The 22,349-nt window shown below is 43.5% G+C and overlaps 1 protein-coding gene across 1 annotated transcript in view; it reads left to right on the top strand.

Moving 5' to 3' along the window:
- The first annotated feature begins 919 nt into the window (after positions 1–919).
- mllt10 (MLLT10 histone lysine methyltransferase DOT1L cofactor) overlaps positions 920–22,349 on the top strand; it is a 59,075-nt gene continuing 37,645 nt past the window's right edge. The window contains exons 1-7 of the mRNA XM_036555458.1: positions 920–1,228; positions 3,136–3,215; positions 9,067–9,192; positions 11,359–11,413; positions 17,319–17,428; positions 18,606–18,709; positions 19,394–19,487. Coding sequence (XP_036411351.1) covers positions 1,066–1,228; positions 3,136–3,215; positions 9,067–9,192; positions 11,359–11,413; positions 17,319–17,428; positions 18,606–18,709; positions 19,394–19,487 — 732 coding nt within the window. The 5' untranslated portion in view covers positions 920–1,065. The remainder of the gene's footprint in view (positions 1,229–3,135; positions 3,216–9,066; positions 9,193–11,358; positions 11,414–17,318; positions 17,429–18,605; positions 18,710–19,393; positions 19,488–22,349) is intronic.

Here is a 22,349-nt window from a genome sequence, read left to right as displayed (position 1 = left end):
GCTTGTAAAAATCTTATTTTTGCTATAGGTAAGCATAGGCCTACATACACATGCGCATTCCATTCCAAATTGGTGGATATTTTATCTGTATTTTTAGAGCACTTTTCAACACAAGGTTCAAATGTGACGTATACGCGAATTTTCAGTAATGCCTATAAAATGCATCTCAAGCAACCTTGACTGACTTGAAAACAGCGGTTAACATCTAGCGACTGTACAGTATAGTAGCAATAGTACCAACATGAAGTAAGAGCGGGCAGAGATCGAAACGAAAGAGCGAAAAATACCACTTAAACCATCGTTACATCTTACCATAACAAGAATGTGGAAAAATCTATTTAAATATTATGGAAAAACGGAACACTGCCGACAAAAACAGGGATTTATTTCGATGTGTTCCCATTGCTAACTAGTATAGTCAATTAGAAAAAAAAATGTAACTAGCTAGCTAGCTATCTTAGTGCTAATAGAGTCCAACAAACGGAATCTAGTTGAGCTCCAACAAAACTTACACAATTTAGCCCTCCTAAAGTATCCATCACTATTCCTCTATGTGTAATCAAGTGACGCTTTTCAATTATAGGTTGCTAGCTGCGCTTTTTATGACTTCTCACATCCCCCATGCATTTCAGTACATTTATCCTAAAGAATAAGCGCGTTGTACAAACCTCAAAAATCTTACCTCTACAATCCAAAGGTTTACTTAACGTTACCTACTAGTCTAGTATAGTACGACAGAAGACGTAGAGCCAAAATGGCGTTGCGGTTCCCATAACCAAAGCCAAAGACATTTTGCCCTGAAAAGAAACCTCTCGCCGAGCCAATCTATCGCCTCCTTGTTCGCACTGTCACTGCGAGCGCATGCGCTCACGCCGCGGCTGCGGGTCCCCAGTGTGCTTGCGTTGCGTGTGGACCGAAATATTACGGTGGTAGTAAGGAGAGTAAACACCACCAAACAACATGGCTTTTCAAGGAAGTGGAACCTGAAGCAATTCGCAAGATAAAGAAGATCGCATGTGAACGCCTGTTCAGCCTTTTTTTGTGTATGCTTGCTTTTCCTCTTAGATGGTATCCAGCGAGCCGTCTTTGGCAGTAGAAGACGACTACTTCGCGAATAATATGAAGGAGATGATTGGAGGCTGCTGCGTTTGCTCAGATGAGAGAGGCTGGGCTGAAAATCCACTGGTTTACTGTGACGGGCATGGCTGTAATGTTGCTGTTCATCAAGGTAAAATGCTTTCTGCCGCAACATTTTACGGTATAAACGCGAATCTGTTCTTGTCTTGTTGTCTATTCTACGAACAGAGTCAGTTCAGGCAGCGAGGCCTGTGTGCATTTAAGCTAACTAGCCAGCTAGCTAGCTAGCCGCTAGGTACGAAGAGAGCGACGGGAACGTGTTTTGAATGGCTGCCGGAGGAGTAAAGAAGGGGGGTTGGGGTTGTCGTTCGTTATTCTAGCCAACGTGGTTGCATATGTAGCCAGATAGATCAGTTAGCCGTATACCTAGACAGGTTTGCCATATGCACCTAACGTTCGCTAGAAAACTATAACGTCAGCCCCGACTAGCAAAGGTTAGCTATTTTTTTCTCGGATCGTGTACATTAGCTAGCAAGTTAGCTTTATGACCTAGCTACGTAGTTTTAGGTCACAGTAAACTAAGCTTAGTTAGACGGTTAATTCCATATTCATCTCTTAATGTAATGGGCTGTAGCTAGCTAGGAAGCCAGGCAGAAGCACCATAAATATGTGCAAAATGGTTCGCGTCACCAAGTTTCTTTGGTGGAGTTTTCACGTGGACGTTATTTCATACTTGTCAATGGTAGATAACTTCTCCGGCGTATGCCATCCGGCGGCAGAGAAGAAGCCAGATTTGACAACTGTTAGAGAACCAAACGGGTTATTTAGATAAACATCTTTTACGTCGATAATAGTCGTTATTGACACGACTTTCCCTTAGCATGACTTAACATTTCCTTAAACAACTAGGTAAAGAGAGTTTTCAACGCTTTCCCCTTGTCTTGATAGGTCAGTATGGAAACTTCATTTGTGCATGAATTGTCTGCATCCGTGCTAACAACTGGCTAATTGTACCTAGTATCGTCAACTTGCCACGTCTTAAATTATTATGTAATTATTCAAACCAGAGAATATGAATAGAACCCAATATCAACCACAAACAGCCCCCCCCCAACACACACACACACACACACACACACACACACACACACACACACATACACACATACTACGAGGCACTTATTATCGTTGTCAACTTGCAGATATTATCTAGAAGTGTGGGAAGGTTCAGTTGCAATTCCCTAGTTTTGCTGAGCCTGGAATTAAGCCTTAATTGATTTCCCTGTGAAGGAAAAGAAAAACAAACATTGGAGAATGCTGAGATTTGGTTAGGAAATACAAACAAACAAAAAAGTACAGTATGTGTAAAACAGTTCTTCATAACCCCTGTCAGAAAGGCAGTTTCACCATGACTGCAGAGCCACATGACAACTGCCAGAGGCTGGAAAGTTTCTGTTGACTGTGAAAAATCATTTCTCAAAGGGCCTGGTGCTCGCTCTCAAAGAAACTTTTCAATAAAATTGGAATTTGAAGTGGCAGAAAACCATAACACCTGATTGTGGTTGACTGTGCCTTACTTTTCAGAGCTGATGATAGTGTCTCTTTTTTTTGTGGAAATGTGCAACAAAAACAGATTATTGTGTGTGTTCAACTGATGCTTTTCTTTCCATGTACATTTGTTGATCAGATGCAAATTTTATGTCAGCTTTGTGTAGTCTAGCTCTCCATCACATTATTGCTATCTGCGGTGTTCACAAGTTGCAGACGAGTGAAAATACTTCCCCTGGTATTGGAATTAATTGGTCATGTCATCTAGTTGTCTTAGTGCTTTGAGAAATTAGAAACACTGTCAAGCACTTACCAGAGGTAGAATTCTACTACTGTCTGCCCATCCTTTTCTCTGTAGCCTGAAGTAGGTTGATGTTTGCATATTATTATTTGCTGGGAAAGACGTCACACACACAGTGTAACATGCACAATTTCCACTAAATGTTATTGCGGCTGTACAGTGAATAAGTAAATGCACGCCTTTTAATGTTGTTTTTGTCCTATGTGCAGCGTGCTATGGGATCGTGCAAGTCCCTACCGGCCCCTGGTTTTGTAGAAAATGCGAATCCCAGGAGCGTGCTGCTAGGGTGGTAAGTGTACTTTTTCTGGGAGTGCTAAGGTGGGGGACTTTGAAGTGAATTCTATGTCCGAAATATTAATATTCCTAAATCACAGTTTGCACTGGTAAATCATTATTTGTATTGTAATCCTTTCTATTGTAAATTATGTATTATAACGCACAACTCCATAACTGTCAAGCACACCCAGATCTAGGGTTATTGGATAATTTGTGGTCAAGCCTTGAGGAGCTTTGTTCTTCACCAGTGGGAATTTCCAATGATTTTTGAACATTTTGATGTCTGATGTGACCGAAAAGAAAGGTTGCATGAAAGGGGCCATCCCTGCCAGGGAATTTCGACTCTTTTTTCTGATTAGATATACAGCTAATTTTAATTCAGAGTAGAAGCCAGCTAAAGGTAACAGTTTGCTAACACTAATGCTCATTACTTTAGCTTGTTTGCGGTTAAAAAATATCACCATTAGCTTACTAACTAACCATGTTGGCTAGCAAATCACTTGTAAATTGCAGTTTTTGTTCACTGAGCATCATTTTATGTATGTAGCAAGGAAGCTTGCAATATATAACACATAATAGAGGTGGGTGGATATGGCTTTACTAGGCCTGAGATTGACACTGATGATTGAAACAGCAGGTAGGCTGATACATCATCCGATATTTCTCTGAATAGTGCTGTCCATGATCACGAGCAGTTCATCTTTGTTTAAATTTGCACCTGTTAAAAGCTTGTATTGAAACCCGGTTTGACACCTTTGCAACTCTTTCAGCTGTAAGTATGTATAGTGAAGACTGCAAATTCTTCACAGCCCAAGACAGAGGAAAATCTGTGCCAGGACATGATGAAAATCAGATGTTTTGACAACAGAAAATGGATGTTTTCACAGTCCTAACTGCTTGAGTGCTGGTCTTTGAGACAGTACTTTTTATGTGCGCTGCTTTGATCAGTATTTTTCAGTCGAGTGTTGCGCTTATCCTCAGGTACAGCTTGGAAACTGGGAAGCACAGTGTCAGTGTCTGTGTTCTCACCAACTTGCTGATGATGGAATGCAGGTGGATAGCCTCACACTCTTTCAACTTTCAGGGCATCATTTCTTGGGAGGGAGAGCTGTTTCAGCCCGGACAGGAAGTGTCTCCCAGCAATAAACACAGAATAAGAGTGAACTTGATATAATTACAGTGGCTTCAAATTGCAACATACATGTGTGTATTATGTAGAATTTTTTTAACCTTATTTAGTTGTTAGTCTGTATAGGTATACAGGTAGTTGAAGATGAATATGATGAAACTATGTCAGGATTTAACATAGAAAAAGGGCTGCATCTGTGGCTTCAGCAATGGCAAAAACAGGCCTTGTGCTAATTGACAAGTTTACCATGTGCCCTATTTATCGTCAAAAGGTTAGTTGTGATTCAAAAAATAGAAATAATTTAGACACTTCCTTCTGGAATAGTGGATGTCTTTTGTTGCTTGCAGCCTTGGTGTTTAAATAAGCCTATCGCATTGAATTATCTTTTTCGAGTAGTTCTCTCCCAGTACAAATTACGGAATTGTCATAGAAATTGTCAAGAAAAAGGAACTCTCTGAACAATTAAAGAAATGTTATTTTATAAAAGGTAAAAACAGACACATTTTACACTTCATTTGAAATGGCAGTCACACATTTCTTTTTATTGCATTATCTCTCTGGTCAGATATTATACTGTTGTTTCATTTTTTTGCCCCCAACAAAGGGTTTCATTCTTATTTCTCCCATTAGTAAAGGTTTACCACACTGTTGGGCCTCCAGTGCCAGTGACAAAACACAAGAACTGTTTTCTGTGCAGTGCTGGCTGATCAGCTTGCTTGCCAATCGCATTCCTCCCATCAGAACTGCCACGCAGGGTTCAAGTGCTTACACAGTTGACCACTATAGATTCACAAGATTTTACACACTTGTGTTGTGTAAAATGAATACATGTAAATGTACACTCATGGGGTTGTACTCTGAGAAGGACCTCCAGCCACACAATATTTTGCATATTCCTGTTTTTGCTCACTAATCTTCTCAAAAATCATCCCATTACAAGTGGACTAAGAAGTGGAGCTCTTATAGCCTGGCCAAGCCTAATCTCCATGGCCACTGGTCTGTATGGAATCTGTGCATGTTCATGTCTGTGTTATTTTTATCTCGGCCTACGTGTAGCTGTGCAGGGACACAAGTCTCCAAATACCTTGTACACCACTGCCTCCCGAAGCTTGCGGTCTACAGGAAATGAAGAGTCTCCTCAGCAAAGGTTAAGCTTTGATACACTTGAAGCAGTGCCATATAAAGCGGTACATCGTCCTTTCTGGAACATGCAGGGTGCTTACATGCAATAAACATGTAACACTTGAATCGCTGTGATTTAATTGGAATGTGCACCAGAGCATTCTCCAGCCCGACGCCAAATAAAACCCCCAAGAAATAGAAACCTGGTCTGTAGAAACAGCGTATTGGTTTGGGGTGAGCAGACAGGCTCAGTTCTGTGTTCCGAAAAGGGCTCTGACCTTGACCAAGTTCTGTAAAGCAAAATTATAACGCACAACACCTTGGCTACAAGCTTTTCCATCTTTTCAGTTGAAATATGAAAACAGGGATTTCCCCACTAGATATGGAGATTAAATGTAGCCTTTCTTGTGATAACGCTTTCCTCTTTTGTCCTATGCAAGTCTATGTGGCGTGAACACTATGGGATCTTGACCAGTTTGTCCTGTGGTTTCTTACCTTACGTGTGGAATTATCTTTTACCTTGGCTTCATAGATAAAGTAATGTTGTGGTTCCCTAGGTTGAGGCAGTTTTTGTATAAATTTATATGTGAATAAACAGCCTCACAGGTTGGATATCTTGTCCATCGATTTGTTTCAGTTTCTGTGAGCTTGCTGAGCCAGGCACACACACTTATACAGCTTACCCACATACTCAGTCACTCTGTGCATTATCAGGGTGGAGATGTACAGTCGTTAGGCTGGTATACACAGAACTTTTCTGAAGATGGATTGAATCTGATTAACAAGATGAAAGTTCCCTGAACGTGATTATAATGTGGGTGGGCTTCTTAGTATTTCTGTTTCACGCGGTTTTAGTAAATTTATGCATTCTTTAAAATGGAGGGGAGATATTGGCTTAGGTTGATGACATTGCTTGCGTGTAGAGATTACGTAAACCCGTTTTGAGCCTGTGTGTTTAGGTCGTCTGTGGAGACACAAACACAATGCTCTTGTAAACGCCTCGATCTTCCAAGGTAGCTTATTCAGCGAACAATAACAGTCAGGTAGATGACACAAACTGTGGTGTAACAGGCTTCCTCATAGTCCAAGGCCCCAGCCTGAGCCAGGTCCCTGTGGCAGTTTAAAGAGCTTGCTACTTTGTCTTAAGCACAGATGTCATTTCCATCTGCCCCGGTGAAGCACGTCACATCTCCAAACTGAGGTGGAACAGAAGCACAGGGCTGGAATCGTACTATCCGCCCACTAATCTATCCCCTCATTTGGGAGAGGCATCTTTGTCCTGCTTTCTGCAAACAGAACTGAGACTGAAACGCAAACAGGAGGAATCCACCCCTACCTGCACTTGCCCTCTGTGTAAACCCTCTGTGCTTCTCATAACAGAAGAGTCAGACTTCACACCAGCTGTTGGGTGGCAGTCATACTGCGAGGCATATGAAGAATTCAGTTACATAAAAACAGAGGGTCATGGCCGAATTGTATACTTGGCATTTTATTACTCTGAAATGTGTCGGTGTCTGAATGTGTCTGCTTTCTTACATTACATTGTTAAATTTAAAGCGTTTCCCCGAGTGAGGGCACCTGATAAAGTTGCTTTAGGTAAGTAGAATATATAAGTAGAATATGGGTGGATTACAAATGGGTTAAAGCTAAAAGGTCATAAAACACAATTCTGGGGAAAGTAGTCTTTGTCTCTTTTGGGAGAATTGAACCATAGTGTCCATCTCTGTGTTTTCTTGGATGACCTGTCTAGGTATGTAGGACTCCAGGGGCCTCCAGGTGTGTCCGTATACACACAGTAGCACAGTCATTTTAGCTGGAAAAGGAGGGCCACCTCCGTGGTGACAAGCATTACAACACATCACATCATATTTTCCTGGTCGTTGGTCTTCCCATGTGATTCTTTAAAACAAGTCACAGAAGTATTAGCAGCCTGATTAGTACTTGCATATCCTTCAGTACTTGATTAACCTAAGGATCACCGAGGCTTTTAAACCAAACTCCATCACACACAGACTTGTTAAATCACACGCTTATCCTCTAACTGGAATTCTACCATTGATTCAGTCTTATGTTTGCTGTAGAAGTAGAGTGTTATAGTAATTGTTAAATGCTTTAGCAAGCCTTTGGGACCTCGTGTGATTGAGGATTGTTGCCACTGCATTTAAGCTGAGAGCCTCCTCTGAGTCAGTTGATCAGGCCTGTGACGTTGTTGAATATGTAGATCTTATAAGCAAAAGGCAATTAACTTAACAGTGATCTACTGGCCTTGATTGTTTCATTTTTTTGTTTGCCAGTACTATGCATGGATGGAATTTGATCCAAATAAAGCTTGAAGCAACTAAAGCTGGTGTTAAATGAGGACCACCTAAAGGTGGGGCAGTGTAGCGCGTGTCCTTCCAGCTCCATCTCTCCACAAAGATCCAAGATAGGACTTTAGGTACCCCCTGGCCCCCACGTGGGTGCTGTGGTCCTTAACAGCGATGTTGGTACGCTGATGTGGAGACTCTAGTCATCGTTTCTTCATATTGCAAACACATTCTTGCATCCGTTAGGGGAGAATTTCTTCAGGACAGTCTCTAGAGGTGAACATGACAGTGCAGTGATGCTATCTTCTTTACGGTGGAGTTACTGGAGCTGAACTGCCACCAAGCTGTGATGATGCATATGTATGGTTTGTGTGTGTGCGCGCATGCATTTGGAAGAGTATATGCAGAGTGGAGGGGAAGAAACGGAGAGCAGCTGAATTTCTGCGAATTCTCCAGGAGGTGTTTGGTTAATAGAAGTGAAACGCTTAAATGGCGACTCTTTAGTGTAGACAATGTAGTTATTTTTATGGGGACCGAGGGAAATGCCAGAGTGCGCCCACCCCCTCTTCTCTCCTTTACAATGCTGTCCCTCTGTGGGTTGTGGCACCACATAGAGCACTTGGGACCATGAGGTCACTCCTGTGTCAGCCATTAATTCCTACTAATCACAGCAGGGAGAAGTCGTTTTACAAATAAAAATCTCTAGATGCTGAGTAATGTCTTAATGCAAATAATTATTGTAGAAATTAGTTGTTCATTTGGATGACTTTTTTTCCCCCAAAGAGGCTTTCAGATTTTGTCTCTGGGTGACTGCTGGGAGATTTGGATGAACGCAGAGTGCTGGTTGCACTGCAGTTTTCAGAAGACTGATTTATGGTGAATGCAGATGAAGGGTTGAGATTCTGGCCTTATTTTAATGGTGACATCTGCTGATGTTGTGAAAGACTTACCACTCTAGGATAGAACCTATATGAAAACCCCCATGATAAATTTTACTGCAGGTTTCTTTTTTCTGGTCACCCTGTCCTTGATTCAGTCGTAAGTGAAATATGTAGTAGCTTCATGCCTGAAAAGAAACTTTGGTGTAATGCTAGCTTGTCCCAGTGCAGTGCTTTAAGGATTGTGCGTGCGTATGCGTGCGTGTGTGTGTGTGTGTGGGTGTGGGTGTGTGTGTGTGTGTGTGCGTGTGTGTGGGGGGAAGGTGTCTCAGGCTACACCCAGCATACTACAGATCAGGTGCAGCAGTGACCCCGTTTACTAAAAACAAGCCTCGTGTGTGTTCCATGTGCCTCCCCACCGTACTAAAGATTAAGGGGTGGAAGGGAAGAAAGCCCAGTCAGCTGGCCCCAGATGGAGGAGGACGGTCCACCAGCCAGCACAGAGATGAGGAGGACGAGAGACTGGCCAAAAGTTTAAAAACTATGAATACATGGGTATGTGGCCTGTCCATTTGCACACACCTCATTTTGTTCCACCAATGCGTGCTTTTACAGCCTGATGTTAAATATCTGTAGATTGTCACAGGTGAGAGCATATGAACGGTATGAGTTAATTTTTATTTATCTTGTCTTATCAGGCTGGCATGTCGGCACAATAGCAGCAGCTGAGATCCTTAACAAGGAGGCCCTGTGCAGACGTGCTTGTTCTCGATGTTTTCCCATTTTGCATCGTCATTTAGCAGGTGCTCATATCCAGAGCAAATTAAATGGCGCCTGCAGTAAGGGCAGGGGACCTGCAGTGTGGATGTAAAATCACAGCGCGATTGAAACAGTGCCATTGTGTAACACAATGCTACAATCAACATTCTGTCATACACAAGTGCCACAGTGAAGGCGATGATATAATATGAGCCACAGTAGCAACGAGAAGGTGTACCAGTAATCAAGACATTAGTGTCATCTGAGAGATGAGTCTGGGTTCAGGGAGCCAAGGTGCAGCCTGAAGAGAGTTTTCAGTCTGCAGGCTTGTTTTTGGTTACTTAAAACCACAGCCTGTGTGTTTGAGAGGTGCTGTAATTTCAGTTAAAACATACTACTTGAATATCCTTATCTTAACTGTAGAAATATATACCGTTAATTGGGACCTACATGTCACATAAAACCCTTTCGTTACATGGGACATTGGTAAAACTTTCACAGCGGGCATGAATTGTCTTACTTGAAAGGTGAGCTGCTCTAGGATGATCTTTCCTTCTTTTGCTATTCCAGGAGTGCTGTGTCGATCATTTTTGGAGATTATAGGTTATATTTTAAGGACCTGAAAGACTGTAGTCAGGTTAACTTGCCCTGTAGTGGATAAAACCCACTCACAACTGTCACAATTCAAGATATCAGCACGCCGGGTTTAAGTGAGAAGAACTTTAGATTTTCCAACACTGTGACAAAGCTGATGGATTGCTTCTTGCATAAAAAATATTCTTTGAAAAATGTGAGAATGCAGTTTAAGAAAACAGACTATTACAAAATAGAGCAAATGAAAAGAGGCACAAGTAAAAAGGTTTAAAATGGTTAAAACAAGTATAATATTTACACAGTTTACGCCTTCCTGTTCTGCCCTTTCTCTCCCCCTCCTATAATTTTCCACTCTCATTTGTACCACCTGGTATTCTCAATTAGGAGGTGTGGCGAAACAGTCAGTTAAACAAGAGGTCTGGACAGCAATGTATTTTCATGCACACACTAACAAAGGGTGATGTGATAAAGGTTTGCTGTTATGTGGTTTGTAAAATGATGTTAGCATACAGGGCCCTCACATCACATATTCACAGTCTTAAATGTAAATGTGGTGGAGAGCATGCCAGTGAAGATTGCTTCTTCACAGAGCCCAAGCCTAATTTACTGTGACGAGCATGCAAAATGTAGTTCCAAGTAAACCTAAAGAATTGACATCGATCATGTTGTACTGCTGCAAATTCCTGGTCATCGTCCAGTAATAACACAGCCCAGACTCAAGCTTGCGATGTATTTAGATGTAGGGCTCACCTTGCTCAAGGAATGGGTGCTTCGACTGACCAAGCTGCTCAGGAGTCCCGGTTCCTGGTGTCCTTTGAACTTTCTCCGACCCCATCTTCCACCCATTCCTCAAACATGCAGCTTGTCTGGCTGGCGCTGGGCACCTCTGCTGTGTCTGCCTATAGGTTCCCGCGTTGACTGTGCCCTTCCCCCAGCCCCTGCCTGCACAGCACTTCTAACCCCTCAGGTGCCGGGACGCTGACTGGCAACACGGAGTGGTGTCTGATCCGCATCTCCCTCCTGTTTCAGATTGCATAAGAAGTAGCCTGAAGTTGTCATGAAAGCTTTGATCCTGTACATCAGATCAGAAGATCCTTTTTTGAGAATGTCAGGTTCTGAGACCTTTGCATTGTGCGAAGCAGACCTTCAAATCCAGTCTGATTTGTAGCTACCGCTCGATGTGAGAGATGTTGGATCACAGCCATTTTAAAGCGCATTATCGGTAGTTCCTTTCTTTGAGTGTGGTGTAGTGTGTGCTGGATTGGTTATGGGGGTGCATGTTCTGCTGTACACTGAGAGATGCATGTTTGCAGGTCCCAGCTGTCAGTGTGCAAGTGGCACGTGACTCAGGTTTCTTTTCCTTTTCAGAGGTGTGAACTGTGTCCCCACAAGGATGGTGCCCTCAAGAGGACTGACAATGGAGGCAAGTGATTGTTTTCTGCTTTCTGCCCTCGGGTTAGAAATGTCTGGCTGTCTGAATGAGAATGCCCTGCAACCTAAATGCAGTAAAGAAAGGTGGCAAACACCAGGACCTTATTCTGGGTCTTATCGCCCTGAGTACTTAGAGTGCTGATTGTGAATTTTTGGCTAATGATTCCTACTGAAGGCTGCTAAACACCTGAGGACCTGACCTGGCTGCTGGGGTTAAGGATAAGATACTCATTCTATGTGTCACTCCACATGCACAGGTCAAATCCACTTGTCTTTTCGTCATATCGGTATGTTGATTTTTGTCCATTGTTGGAAAGAAGCAAAAAGCTATAGAATTAAGCTTGATTTATGCTTCTGCGTCGTACCCCCGCTGTCGCTTCGACGCCTTTGTGAACCTTTCCAAGTTCTGTGTCGGGGTTGAATGTGTTGCTCTGCGTCGCTGTGCAATTCACCGCCATAACGCTAGGGGAAGTGTGGTTTCTGAAGGGTCAATCGCGAAACAAATGGCGGCATAGCGGGAGGGAGAAACCGGAAAAGCTAAATGCCGGAAATGATGTACTGAGCGGACCAATCGCAGCCTTTGCGGTCTGAGTCACCTCGACGCGAAGTTAGTTTTTTGGAGGTGCACGTCAGGCGCCGGCGGAGGGGTACGCGGCGACACAGAGGGCTCTGCGGGGGTACGCCGTCGATTCGACGCAGAAGCGTAAATCAGGCTTTAGCTAATTAATGAATTTTTGGGCAGCATTAGAAAGGTATTGAAAGTCATTGTGCTCACTCTGGCTAGACAGTGTAATATGCCTTCTATGCAAATGGGTGATTTTTGCTGTATTTAGAAAGTAAACTGTGTTTACTGAATTCTGGCGTAAGTACTCTGCTAGAATGAAATCGACTAATTCAGCTATCTGTTATTGAACACTGTTATGACAGCTAGCTAGTAAGCTGGTGAAAAATACTTGAACAGCTATGAATCAGCTTTAGCTAGGTGATTGTGTTGCATGCCCGCTATTTTTCTTAAATACGGAATGCACATCAGATGTCCACAGATCACACATCTACCTGTGGGGACAAGTGAATTCCAGAATCCAGAAGTTTATTGTGGAATTTGGTAAATTGAGGAATCACCACAAAATGCCATCTGGGAAATTCCACAAAATGCTGTAAATCCCAAATGCTCTATGGGTCCTTGTGGGAGTGATCAGTAACTTAGCAGTGGTGTTGCATGATTCCATGATGTAGAGATGTTAACTTGATGTGCATAGCTAGTGTTTACATAGCAAGCTAGCAAGTAACTTCAGTAATGTCTCAAAGCAGGTGAATATCCCAATAATTTTTATGAATCCCGGTTTTACTCGTCTGCAGAGTGTTATTCCATTGTTAATATGAATTGTTGAAATTCTCAACAGTTTTTCAATAAAAATGGAAAATGTGATTCAAAACCGAGAAAATCAAGAAAACACAAAGAGGAAAATTGAAGACAATAAAACTGATTTAATTTGGCAGTTTTCTTAGAAACCGTGAAAAAAACACATTCCGGTGCATTGATTGGTAGGTGTTCTCATCCATCAGTTTTGGTTGTCAAGCTTGTGACGCCATGTCTGAGAGGTAAATACACCAACATCGATCCACTACGTATGGAGAGGTAGGCTGTAACAATTTGATCTGAATACAGAGGTGCTGTGATCTTCAGAAAGGTTAGAATTTAACTCATGTTTCATGTGGGCCAGCTATGTGCAAGAGCCAAGAGTAAAATCCGTGACAGCATTTTATCTAGAATTTATATACTACTTACATAAGAAGTTACATAAGAATATAGTTTTATTAATAACAACAAAAAATTGCCTAGATGTGTGCGATGCATTGGTTGGATGTTGGCCTGCCCTGATAAAAGGATTACAATTAACCATAATTTCATGCAGTCTATTTCGCGTATTGTTGACTATTGCTGTCATGCATAAAGTGCAGCTAAAGGACGGCTACAACACACATTTACTAATGAAAACTGAATGTTATAGTGCAGCAGAAATGTAGCAAGTGCAGCCCCTAGAATGTAGTATCCTACAGCTTAATGTAGGGTTAGCAAGCAATCCAAATAGGCTTTCCTTAGATTCTGATGTCGTCTTTGCTGAACTCGTCTGTGGAAAAACTTAAGGAAATTTAGTGTAAGAAAAGTAATGAGCTAACTGAAAATGTATCATCTTATTGAGCACCTTGCATTCTTTAATAATGTCTGAATGAAAAATGTTCATTTACATTACCTGCACTGTGTACAGAAAGTACAACTGCAACAGAACAGAAAGGAGTCTCCAAAAATGTCACTGCAGCACGCCAATAAGTAAGACTGTGACAATCTGAGGGCAAAAGAAATAAAGTGAAAACTAGTGGAATTTAATGCACTTTAATTAACCATCATCACAACAAGCTTTTCAAGTTTGAACAGATCATTAATAAACCTGGGATGTTTGCAGCAGTACAGTAATACACCATGAGATAATATGTATCAGATCTGAAACTTTAAGTCTTATTCTGATCAAAATAATTCATCACTTATATTTTACAGTAGACTATCTGCAATTCTGGCTTATTGTTAAGATGTTCAGGCTTATCATAAACTATCATTTGTCTATCACACATTCAGTTGATCCTGTTTTGGAATATGCGGAATTCGGTTTTGGTTCTGTAATACTCTGTAGGCAGTGTTTAATATGTGTATTTGTATTTATGCAGCCCTGGCATGGCCTTCTCTGTGATAAGGCCTCTGGATGACACAGTATGCAGTGTTCCCTCTGTGCGTGATGTCACAGGACCAGGGGGAGGGACGTCTGTAGCCAGTACGGTGGCCACAGAAGCCCCCTTCACCCTGACCACAGTAAACTTGTTTGTTTTGTTTTTATTTCCCCTTTAACTTGACCTGGCCGGGGACAAACGTTCACCACCACCCCCCCCCCCCCCTTGTGGCTGACAGTTGCTTATTTTGCTAATGATTTTAGTGGAAGGTCAGCGGGGGGGGTGGGGCATGGTGGTGGCACGCCGGGGTGCGAGCGCTTGGTCTCCGCGGTTTTTACGACGGGGCGGGCCTGTAGCGAGGGGTCGCGAAGAGGCTCCTCTCCTCGGTGTCGGAGGGTTCAGCGCGAGGTCAGCGCGGACTCCGTAAACACCGGCGGGGCGCTGCAGCTGCAGCACTGAGGCTCCTTTGTGCCGGCAGCATCGGGAACACCGCGTAGCGTGCGTGAGCTGCAGGGCAGGGCGGGAAGGGGCCGGTGAAGGAGCCGTCGTATGCAGACGAGGTCGAGGTGGCTGTGCAGAGTTACATTACCGGGTATCTCAACTGCGCGAGGCATATGGTGGTCTCAAGTCTTTATAGCTAGGTAGTGACGCATGCTCTTCAGCCTGCCGACAAATGATAAGCTGATTCCGTTTCGATCAAGAGTTGCTTCAATATGTATGCACATTTAATGACTACATTTGAAGTACATTTGTGCAGTATAAATGTGGAATTTACATAGAATGAATGAGTTGCTGTATCCATTTTACCATTGGTTCTACAGAACCGGGAAATGGTTAAATAACGCATTCATACATTTTGTTTTACGTTGTTATTGTATCATTCTCATTCTCATCAGTGTTTTTATTACTTTTACTATCCTACCTGTTGGTGTTTATCATTAACTTTGTTTTTACTGTCTACTTTTCTTTTTTTTGCTTTTAATTGTGTTGTTTTCTTGATTTATCTGCCTTTCGAGTACATGGGGTTTGCCAAGCCCCGAAGGGTTTTATTTCCAATTTAAGTAAAAGAGTCAGGAGTGAGTGTGAGCTGCGAGTGGTAGTGTTGGCCTCCTCTCGCGCGCTGCAGTCTTACCACCTGCAGCCTGAACCGGTCTAAATGATTCGAGTCTATTTGCATCTGGAGAGATCTGTGGAATAAATTAAACCCCATTAGCTGTGCAATTTTAACTGCTTGTTAAACCTTAAATGCAGGAACAGGAGAAGGAGGAGCTGCCTATTAACTGCATGAGCTGTGCCCTCCCCCACCCTGCCACGGCTGGTCATCTCTGCAGTTGTTTTTACAGGTGCAGCAGTTTAGTAAGGCAAACAGCAGATTAATCTGAAATAAAAACAGTGCAAGCAAACTGTGCATTCAATGAGACATAAGGGGAAAAAAACCTCACTGACAATGAGGTTTTCTGTCTGTTAATTACAAGAGAGTTGGTCTGCATTTCTCTTAATAAAAGATCCCAAACCAAAGTATTGAAGGACCCTCGTTGAAGGCCTGGTCGTGTTCTGTTGCAAAGAGGTTTAGTGGTTACTTACACGTGACTGAGAGGTGTTTACACTGTATTCATCAGAAACCAGACTAGCCAAGGGTTAGGGTATAACTCTAATGTCCTCTGCTGACTTGTATTAAGCTCGGTCAGAACGAACACACACACACACACACACACACACACACACACAGACCAGGTAATGGTATCACATTTTAATCCACAAATAAAACAAAAAAGTTTCACAGAAAATTGAAATCTATGTTAAATGCTGTATTAAGGCTACAAAGAAATGGTAATAATTAATACAACTGGAAACTGGGCATGTCATGTCATGTACTAATCCCTGTTACCTAAATCTGTATTTAAAGCTTATAAAATTGTTCTTGTAGGCAGTGCCCTGTTAGAGGTGGTGTACTTAAAGCTATCGAGCATGTTCTCCTGACCCCCCTATTGCTTAGCACTCTTATCTGTTTCAGTTACTGTGCAGTTTGCAGGCTTGTCTGTAAGGCCACATTTCTGTATGGGTACAGTATCTCACATCCAAGATAAACTTGAACCCTTGGGGCATTGTATGCATGACTTCTTTTTCTTTTTACAGGGAGTACTGCCTGTTTTGCTTTGTACATTATGTGTTAAGCCTGCATTATTCCCCAATTATACTCCCTTTGGCAGAAATGGCGTTTCATGCAGTGGGAGTCTAGGAAGCTTGTTTGCATGTGGGCATAGTTCTGTGACAATAGCATCTGCCTCATGCTTTGGGTGAGAAGTTCCCTGGACCTCTTTTGCAGTTGGCTGGTTTTTATTGCCCTCCCTTTATTGGCTTCTGCAGCACTCTTGGAAGGGCTTCAAAACACAACACATTTGTGCCGCCCCCCTCTCTCTCTTCAGACAGAAGTCAAAGACAGTTCATCCCTGGGTTCATCTGGAGGTTTGGTTATTGTTCCACTGAGCGGTATTAAACAGAGGCACACATTTGTCTTGACCCCATTTTAATTCATTTACAGTAGCCTTATTTTAATTGTGTTGCCACTCACCACTTCAATAGGAGTGTCTTCCATGCAGTGTATTAAATACAGCGATGGAGAAAACTGCTCAGGCCCCTTAGTTGCAGTTGTGGGATTTAAGTAATCGCAAGTTGGGAAAGGGGGGAGTTGGGACCGCGGCAGCCTGTAATTTGAGGGCACGCCGGTGCTGCGGGCATGTCAGAGACGCACCGCAGTTCCTTACCAGTCTAGACAGAACGCCCCGAGGGTGAGACGGGGCGTCAGGAGTGCGCACCCCTTGGGGGCGCAGCCTGTCCTTGTCCCGCGGCCGCTGCTCGCCTGCTGAGGTCACATTGCTGGGTGTATCTCACAGTCATGGGAAGGGGAGAGCCTGACTGTCAAAGGACATGCCACCCACGCAAGGACGGAGCAGTCACAGCCTCTCTCTACCGGGAGACCTGTACAGTGGACAAGATCAGGCTCGGCAGTGCTAGAAACAGTGCAGGCTATGGGGGGAAAAATGGCTGAAAAATGTTGTGTCCTTATGCTCCACCCCTTTGATATCCTATGGTGTGTATACAGGTGTCTTGTCTCTGCCCCGACTGCACCTGAACATTGTGCTGACTCTGGTTGGCTGCTGTGTGTTTCTCAGGTTGGGCCCATGTTGTTTGTGCCCTGTACATCCCAGAGGTGGAGTTTGCCAATGTGTCCACCATGGAGCCCATCGTGCTGCAGTCGGTCCCCCACGAGCGTTACAACAAGGTAATTGTGCAGGATATTCAGACCGCATCACCATGTGCACAACAACTCTATTGCCAGGTCACTGCATGAACAGTGGTCTACAAGGTAGATACACAGGCACATCATCTAGAAGCATCTGGAGGTAGAAGTCAGAAATACAGTGTGGGCTGTTACTTAGCAATTGTAGTTAAGTGAACTGAAGTAACTCACACATACACACACACACACAGACAGAGTAACAGTCAAATATTTGAGTTTGGACATGCCTGTTAAGATAATGGGAAACAAGCATTCAAAGACATGTTTCTTAGACAAATATAAATAGTGAAGTTGAATTATGTATGGAAGTATGAATTTCTTTCAAAAAAAAAAAAGATTTTTGGCTACTTTGAAAAATCTAAAATGTAAGAGAATTTTGATTTGTTTAACACTTTTTTGTTCACTGCATAATTCCATTTGTGTTATTTCATAGCTTTGATGTCTTTACTATTATTCCAAAATGTGGAAAATTGTAAAAATAAAGAAAGATATGTTTGTAGGTTTGCTGGTGTGTTCTAGAAGGGTTCAACTCCAAAAAAAAAAAAAAAAAAAACCTGTCCAGCTATGCTATCATCAGGATGATTATGCTGAGGATTTCACTAATTTTGACTGATTAAATATTTTCCAGTAACATAATGAATTAGTGGTGCGCTTCCAACCATAAAGCATATTCTTGCTTGCTAATAATTTTAAACTGTATTTTGATTCCCTGGGCTATATATAGCTCTGTATATCTCTACTCTTATCTCATCTCTATACTACATAAAAACACTGTTTTTACTGACAGCCATTTGGTTGTTTTTGATGTTGAACACGGCCACGTTACTGAATTTTAATTTCATGAACCATTTCTCTCTTGAACCATTTCTGAATTCTCTCCATTGCCGGGGTGTAACGGATTGGACGCTGTTTGAATTAGCGTCCTTCGCTATGAGCAAATTAAAAACAGCATGGATCTCACTGATCGGATAATCAGGGGGCTCGCGCAGCGACGGGCTCCGGAGAGACGTTTAACCGCCGTGAGCTCCTGCGCCGGATAACCGTGTCCAGGCAGAATGAGCGGCCGGTTCGGGTCCCGGGGGATTCCGTACCGCGCGGAGGCTCCGCCGATTGGTTTTCTTTGCGCCGCTTGTTACCGCATCGATCCTTTTCTCTGCAGACGTGCTACATCTGCGAAGAGCAAGGCCGCGAGAGCAAAGCTGCTACTGGGGCCTGCATGACCTGCAACAAACACGGCTGCAGACAGGCCTTCCACGTCACATGGTGAGTCCCGGGACGGCTCGCCGTCGGTAACCGCGGATGGAGCGCGTTTCAGTGCCTCGTCTCGTGGGATGCGTGTTTTCACTGAGGACTTCGCGCTCAGGGGTAGCTAAGCAAAAGCTTCGTTGAGGTCCGTTCCTGCAGATTCAGGTTGTTGGAAATTTCCCGACGCTGTATATAAGTCTAGCAAAAAGCAGTTTGTCGCAAACGAAATTCTCATTAGATCCGTTTAATTCTGTCTTTTGTTTTTTCTCCCGCTGCGAAACATTTGCCAGTTTGTTACTGGTAATCACATTAACAGGGTTTTGGTTTCAAAAAGACATCAGATCTAGGTTCAGCTAAAAGAATTTCTTCAGTTCTTGCCCTGTGTTTTTGTAGTGTTACAGTGCAATGATTTTGGTTTCATAGAGCTGCTGCCTTTGATAACTATAGTTAATAACAGAAAACGTACGTGTAGCTAATTCCCAAGTACAATAGCAAGGCACCTCTATGTTGATTGAATAAAAAAAAATTGGCAGTGGCGATTTGTGTTACTCATGGTGCGTGCACAGCAACACTGCCACCGTGTCAATGCTCTCTCCCTCTCTCTCCCTCTCTCTCCCTCTCTCCCTCCCTCCCTCCCTTTCCCTCTCTCCCTCTCTCCCTCTCTCCCTCTCTCTCTCTCTCTCTCTCTCTCTCTGAGCGCAGTGCTCAGTTTGCTGGGCTTCTGTGTGAAGAGCAGGGCTCAGACGCTGACAACGTGAAGTACTGCGGATACTGCAAATACCACTACAGCAAGCTGGTAAGCCTCCCTGCCCTGTCCCCACGCCATGCAGCCATCTTTGTCTGTGAAACCCACACAAATCAGTCAAGACAATGCGATCTTCACCGCTGGTAACGATAATCCTGGAAGGGATTTTTTTTTTTTTTTTACAGAAGCCATAGGCTCTCTGTCAATGTTATGTCAAGCAGAATTACTTCAGATGATGATGATAGACTCTTACACCTCATGATACGAGCTGAAGACGTGGCAGAGGTTTAATAAAACGCATGAGGATGTCATGAGGTGGAAGCAGAGTCAGAGATGTGACTTTGTAAATAATTGTCAGTGTTGCACGTGTAATGTTGTAGATTCTATTGTACAGGTGTTGCTGAGAGTACTGCTTATAACAGGCAGATGTTTGCATGGTTTGCTTACCCGTGCTGTTTTGTCCCTGTGGAGTTGGAGGCACGTAGTTGAGGTCCCTGCTGAAATCTTCAAAGTTTTTAAGCTTTTTTCAGCAGTTGGTTCTTCATCCTTTTCCAAATATTCATATGTTACAATGTTGTGTTACACAATATTATGTTATTCAAATGGGTAAGTGAAGGCTACAGTCTCTCTTTTGTTGTCACCTTGAGAGCCTGAAGAATTGGATACAGCCCTGATGTGTGGATGTCGAAACCGCCAAAGAACTTGTGATGAGGTTGGCCATAGAGCAAGTCTGAAGGTTTTCATCAGCTCTGAGAGCAATAGATTAAACCGTGTTGATATTCATGGACGTGAACTGACGTCATAAATGCATCTCTGAAAGTGCTTAAAAACAGGAAGCTTCTGCAGTGGGAATATTCACTTTGTTCATGTGTCCATTTAGCTGTCCCTGCCGTGGTTTAATATGGCTGTTTTCTGCGGTTCGTCTTATGGATTTTATTTCCTCAACAGCACCATGCTGAAAGAACATTATTGTGCTTTCAAGTGACCTTTGTAGTAAATTTCCCCTTCCGGATTGGACTAAATTTCACGCGCGGCCCTTGCGACAAGTCACCGGTCCTCATCTGCTCGGGAGCACGCCCGTCCCCCAGCCCCCCACTCACCTACCCCCTCCACTCCTCCTAATTGCGGCGTTGATCAGCGGTGCCTCCCTGGAGCTTTGTGTGTGTGTGTGTGTGTGCGCGCGCCTCTCCTTCCTTTCCCTCCTCCCGCTCGTCCGCTCGCTGGAGCAGATTGAATGTCAGTCGCTGGAGGTGAGCCCCAGTGGCAGCCCCACACTGATACTGGACCAGGGCAGCCATTTCCCCATTCCCCAGCACATCCAGCTTGGGTTTCAGGGCGCAGATGGCGCTGTGGTCTAAGCCCCCCAACCCCCCAACCTCCCCCGCCCGCCTCCCTGCCAATCCCCGGCCCAATCAGGCTTCAGACCTGGAGTCCTGTTTCAGTGCTTTGTGTTTTGAGAACACAACTCCCCTCAGCCCCCCGATACCCGCACCTACAAAGGGCTCTCACACAGAGCCCATGGAGGGAAAAATCTGGCACTGGGGGGACTGGGATGATCCAGTGACAAGGGTTAAAATGGTGGAAGGTGCATTTTGATTGCAAATCCCGCACACATGCGAGAAGTTGTCAAGTGCTCACACTAATACATAGACCGTTTTTTTGTCGCCAAGTGAGAGCAGCGTGCAGCGTTTGATATTTGTAATTAATGTCATTTTTTGGAGCATAGCGAGTAGCGAAAGTGGTTCCTGCGCGCTGTTTTGATATGCGTTGAGTTCGTGGCGATAAAAAAATCCAAGGCTGTTTCGTCTCTGTCGTTGAAAAGGTTTTTCGGAGTAATCAAACCGGCAGGGCTGCGTTTCGCTGCGAAGCTGCAGACGGCGAGGTCACAGAAGGCTACGGGTGTTGTTTCACTCTGAGCGGGGCCGGGCATTTCCACGGAGCGGGATGCGTATTGTCTCTTTGTTGCTGGCCAGTGTAGCGATCAATAATCAGAGACTGACACAGCCCAGCTGAGTTTAGATTTCACTCGGCGCATAAGCCTATGGACAGAGTTACTCAAAAGGGGTATTATTATCACAGCTACTGCCACTATTACTGTTATTATTGCCATTAGAGTGATTGTAAACGGGCTTAATTTATGATCGCACAAACGAGTCACCTCAACAGCACAGCAGAATTTGATGCGTGCTCGTGTTGAGGCCAGATAATTAGTATTCTTAACGCCATCCCCGTACAACAGATCTTCTTTAACCTCAGTGTTTGCTTCCTCTGGTTAAGATTTGCGACGGAGCTTTTTGATGTGTCATTTCTCCGCAGTCAGACGCGCGATACATGGTTTGACAGACATGTTGACATCAAACATAGTGAGAAAAGAATATTTTAATGGCTGTGTCCAAAACCATTATTTGATGTCACTTGATGGTCCCTTGCTTACTTCAGATGCCACTTCCTCTCATTTTGAAAGCTACAGGTTAGGTATAATACCTAAAGGGAAGGTAAAATTAATGTCCCTGTAATTGGCACCTGGGTTAATGTAGCACAAACCTTTTTATGCATATTTTTCTGTTTAACTAAAAATTTGTGAATATATGTGTCTCAGATTTCTCAGATGTAAATGATTCTAAGCTCTTTGATGTCATTAACTAAATCTGTAACGATGATACGAGCACAGATGTTTTAGGGGGCAAAATGCTGGGTAACAGAGCTTATATATAATATCTGTTTAGTAACTAAGTTGGTAAAAAAATAAAACCAGGTTTCGGGGGGGGGGGGGGGGGGGGGGGGGGGAGGCCAGTATGTGAGTTGCCCTGTTGTCCTAACAAATAAACATCTGTAAGTAGTGAAATGTCGGGTTTTCTCGATGCTTATGGGTGTATAAGAAAGTATAGCTGTACATTTTTTATCACTCATTCT

This window comes from Megalops cyprinoides, chromosome 2, assembly GCF_013368585.1.
Source record: "Megalops cyprinoides isolate fMegCyp1 chromosome 2, fMegCyp1.pri, whole genome shotgun sequence".
Classification (NCBI taxonomy): Eukaryota; Metazoa; Chordata; class Actinopteri; order Elopiformes; family Megalopidae; genus Megalops; species Megalops cyprinoides.
Note: the sequence above shows the minus strand (reverse complement) of the source record. Positions and strands in the feature narration are given on the sequence as shown.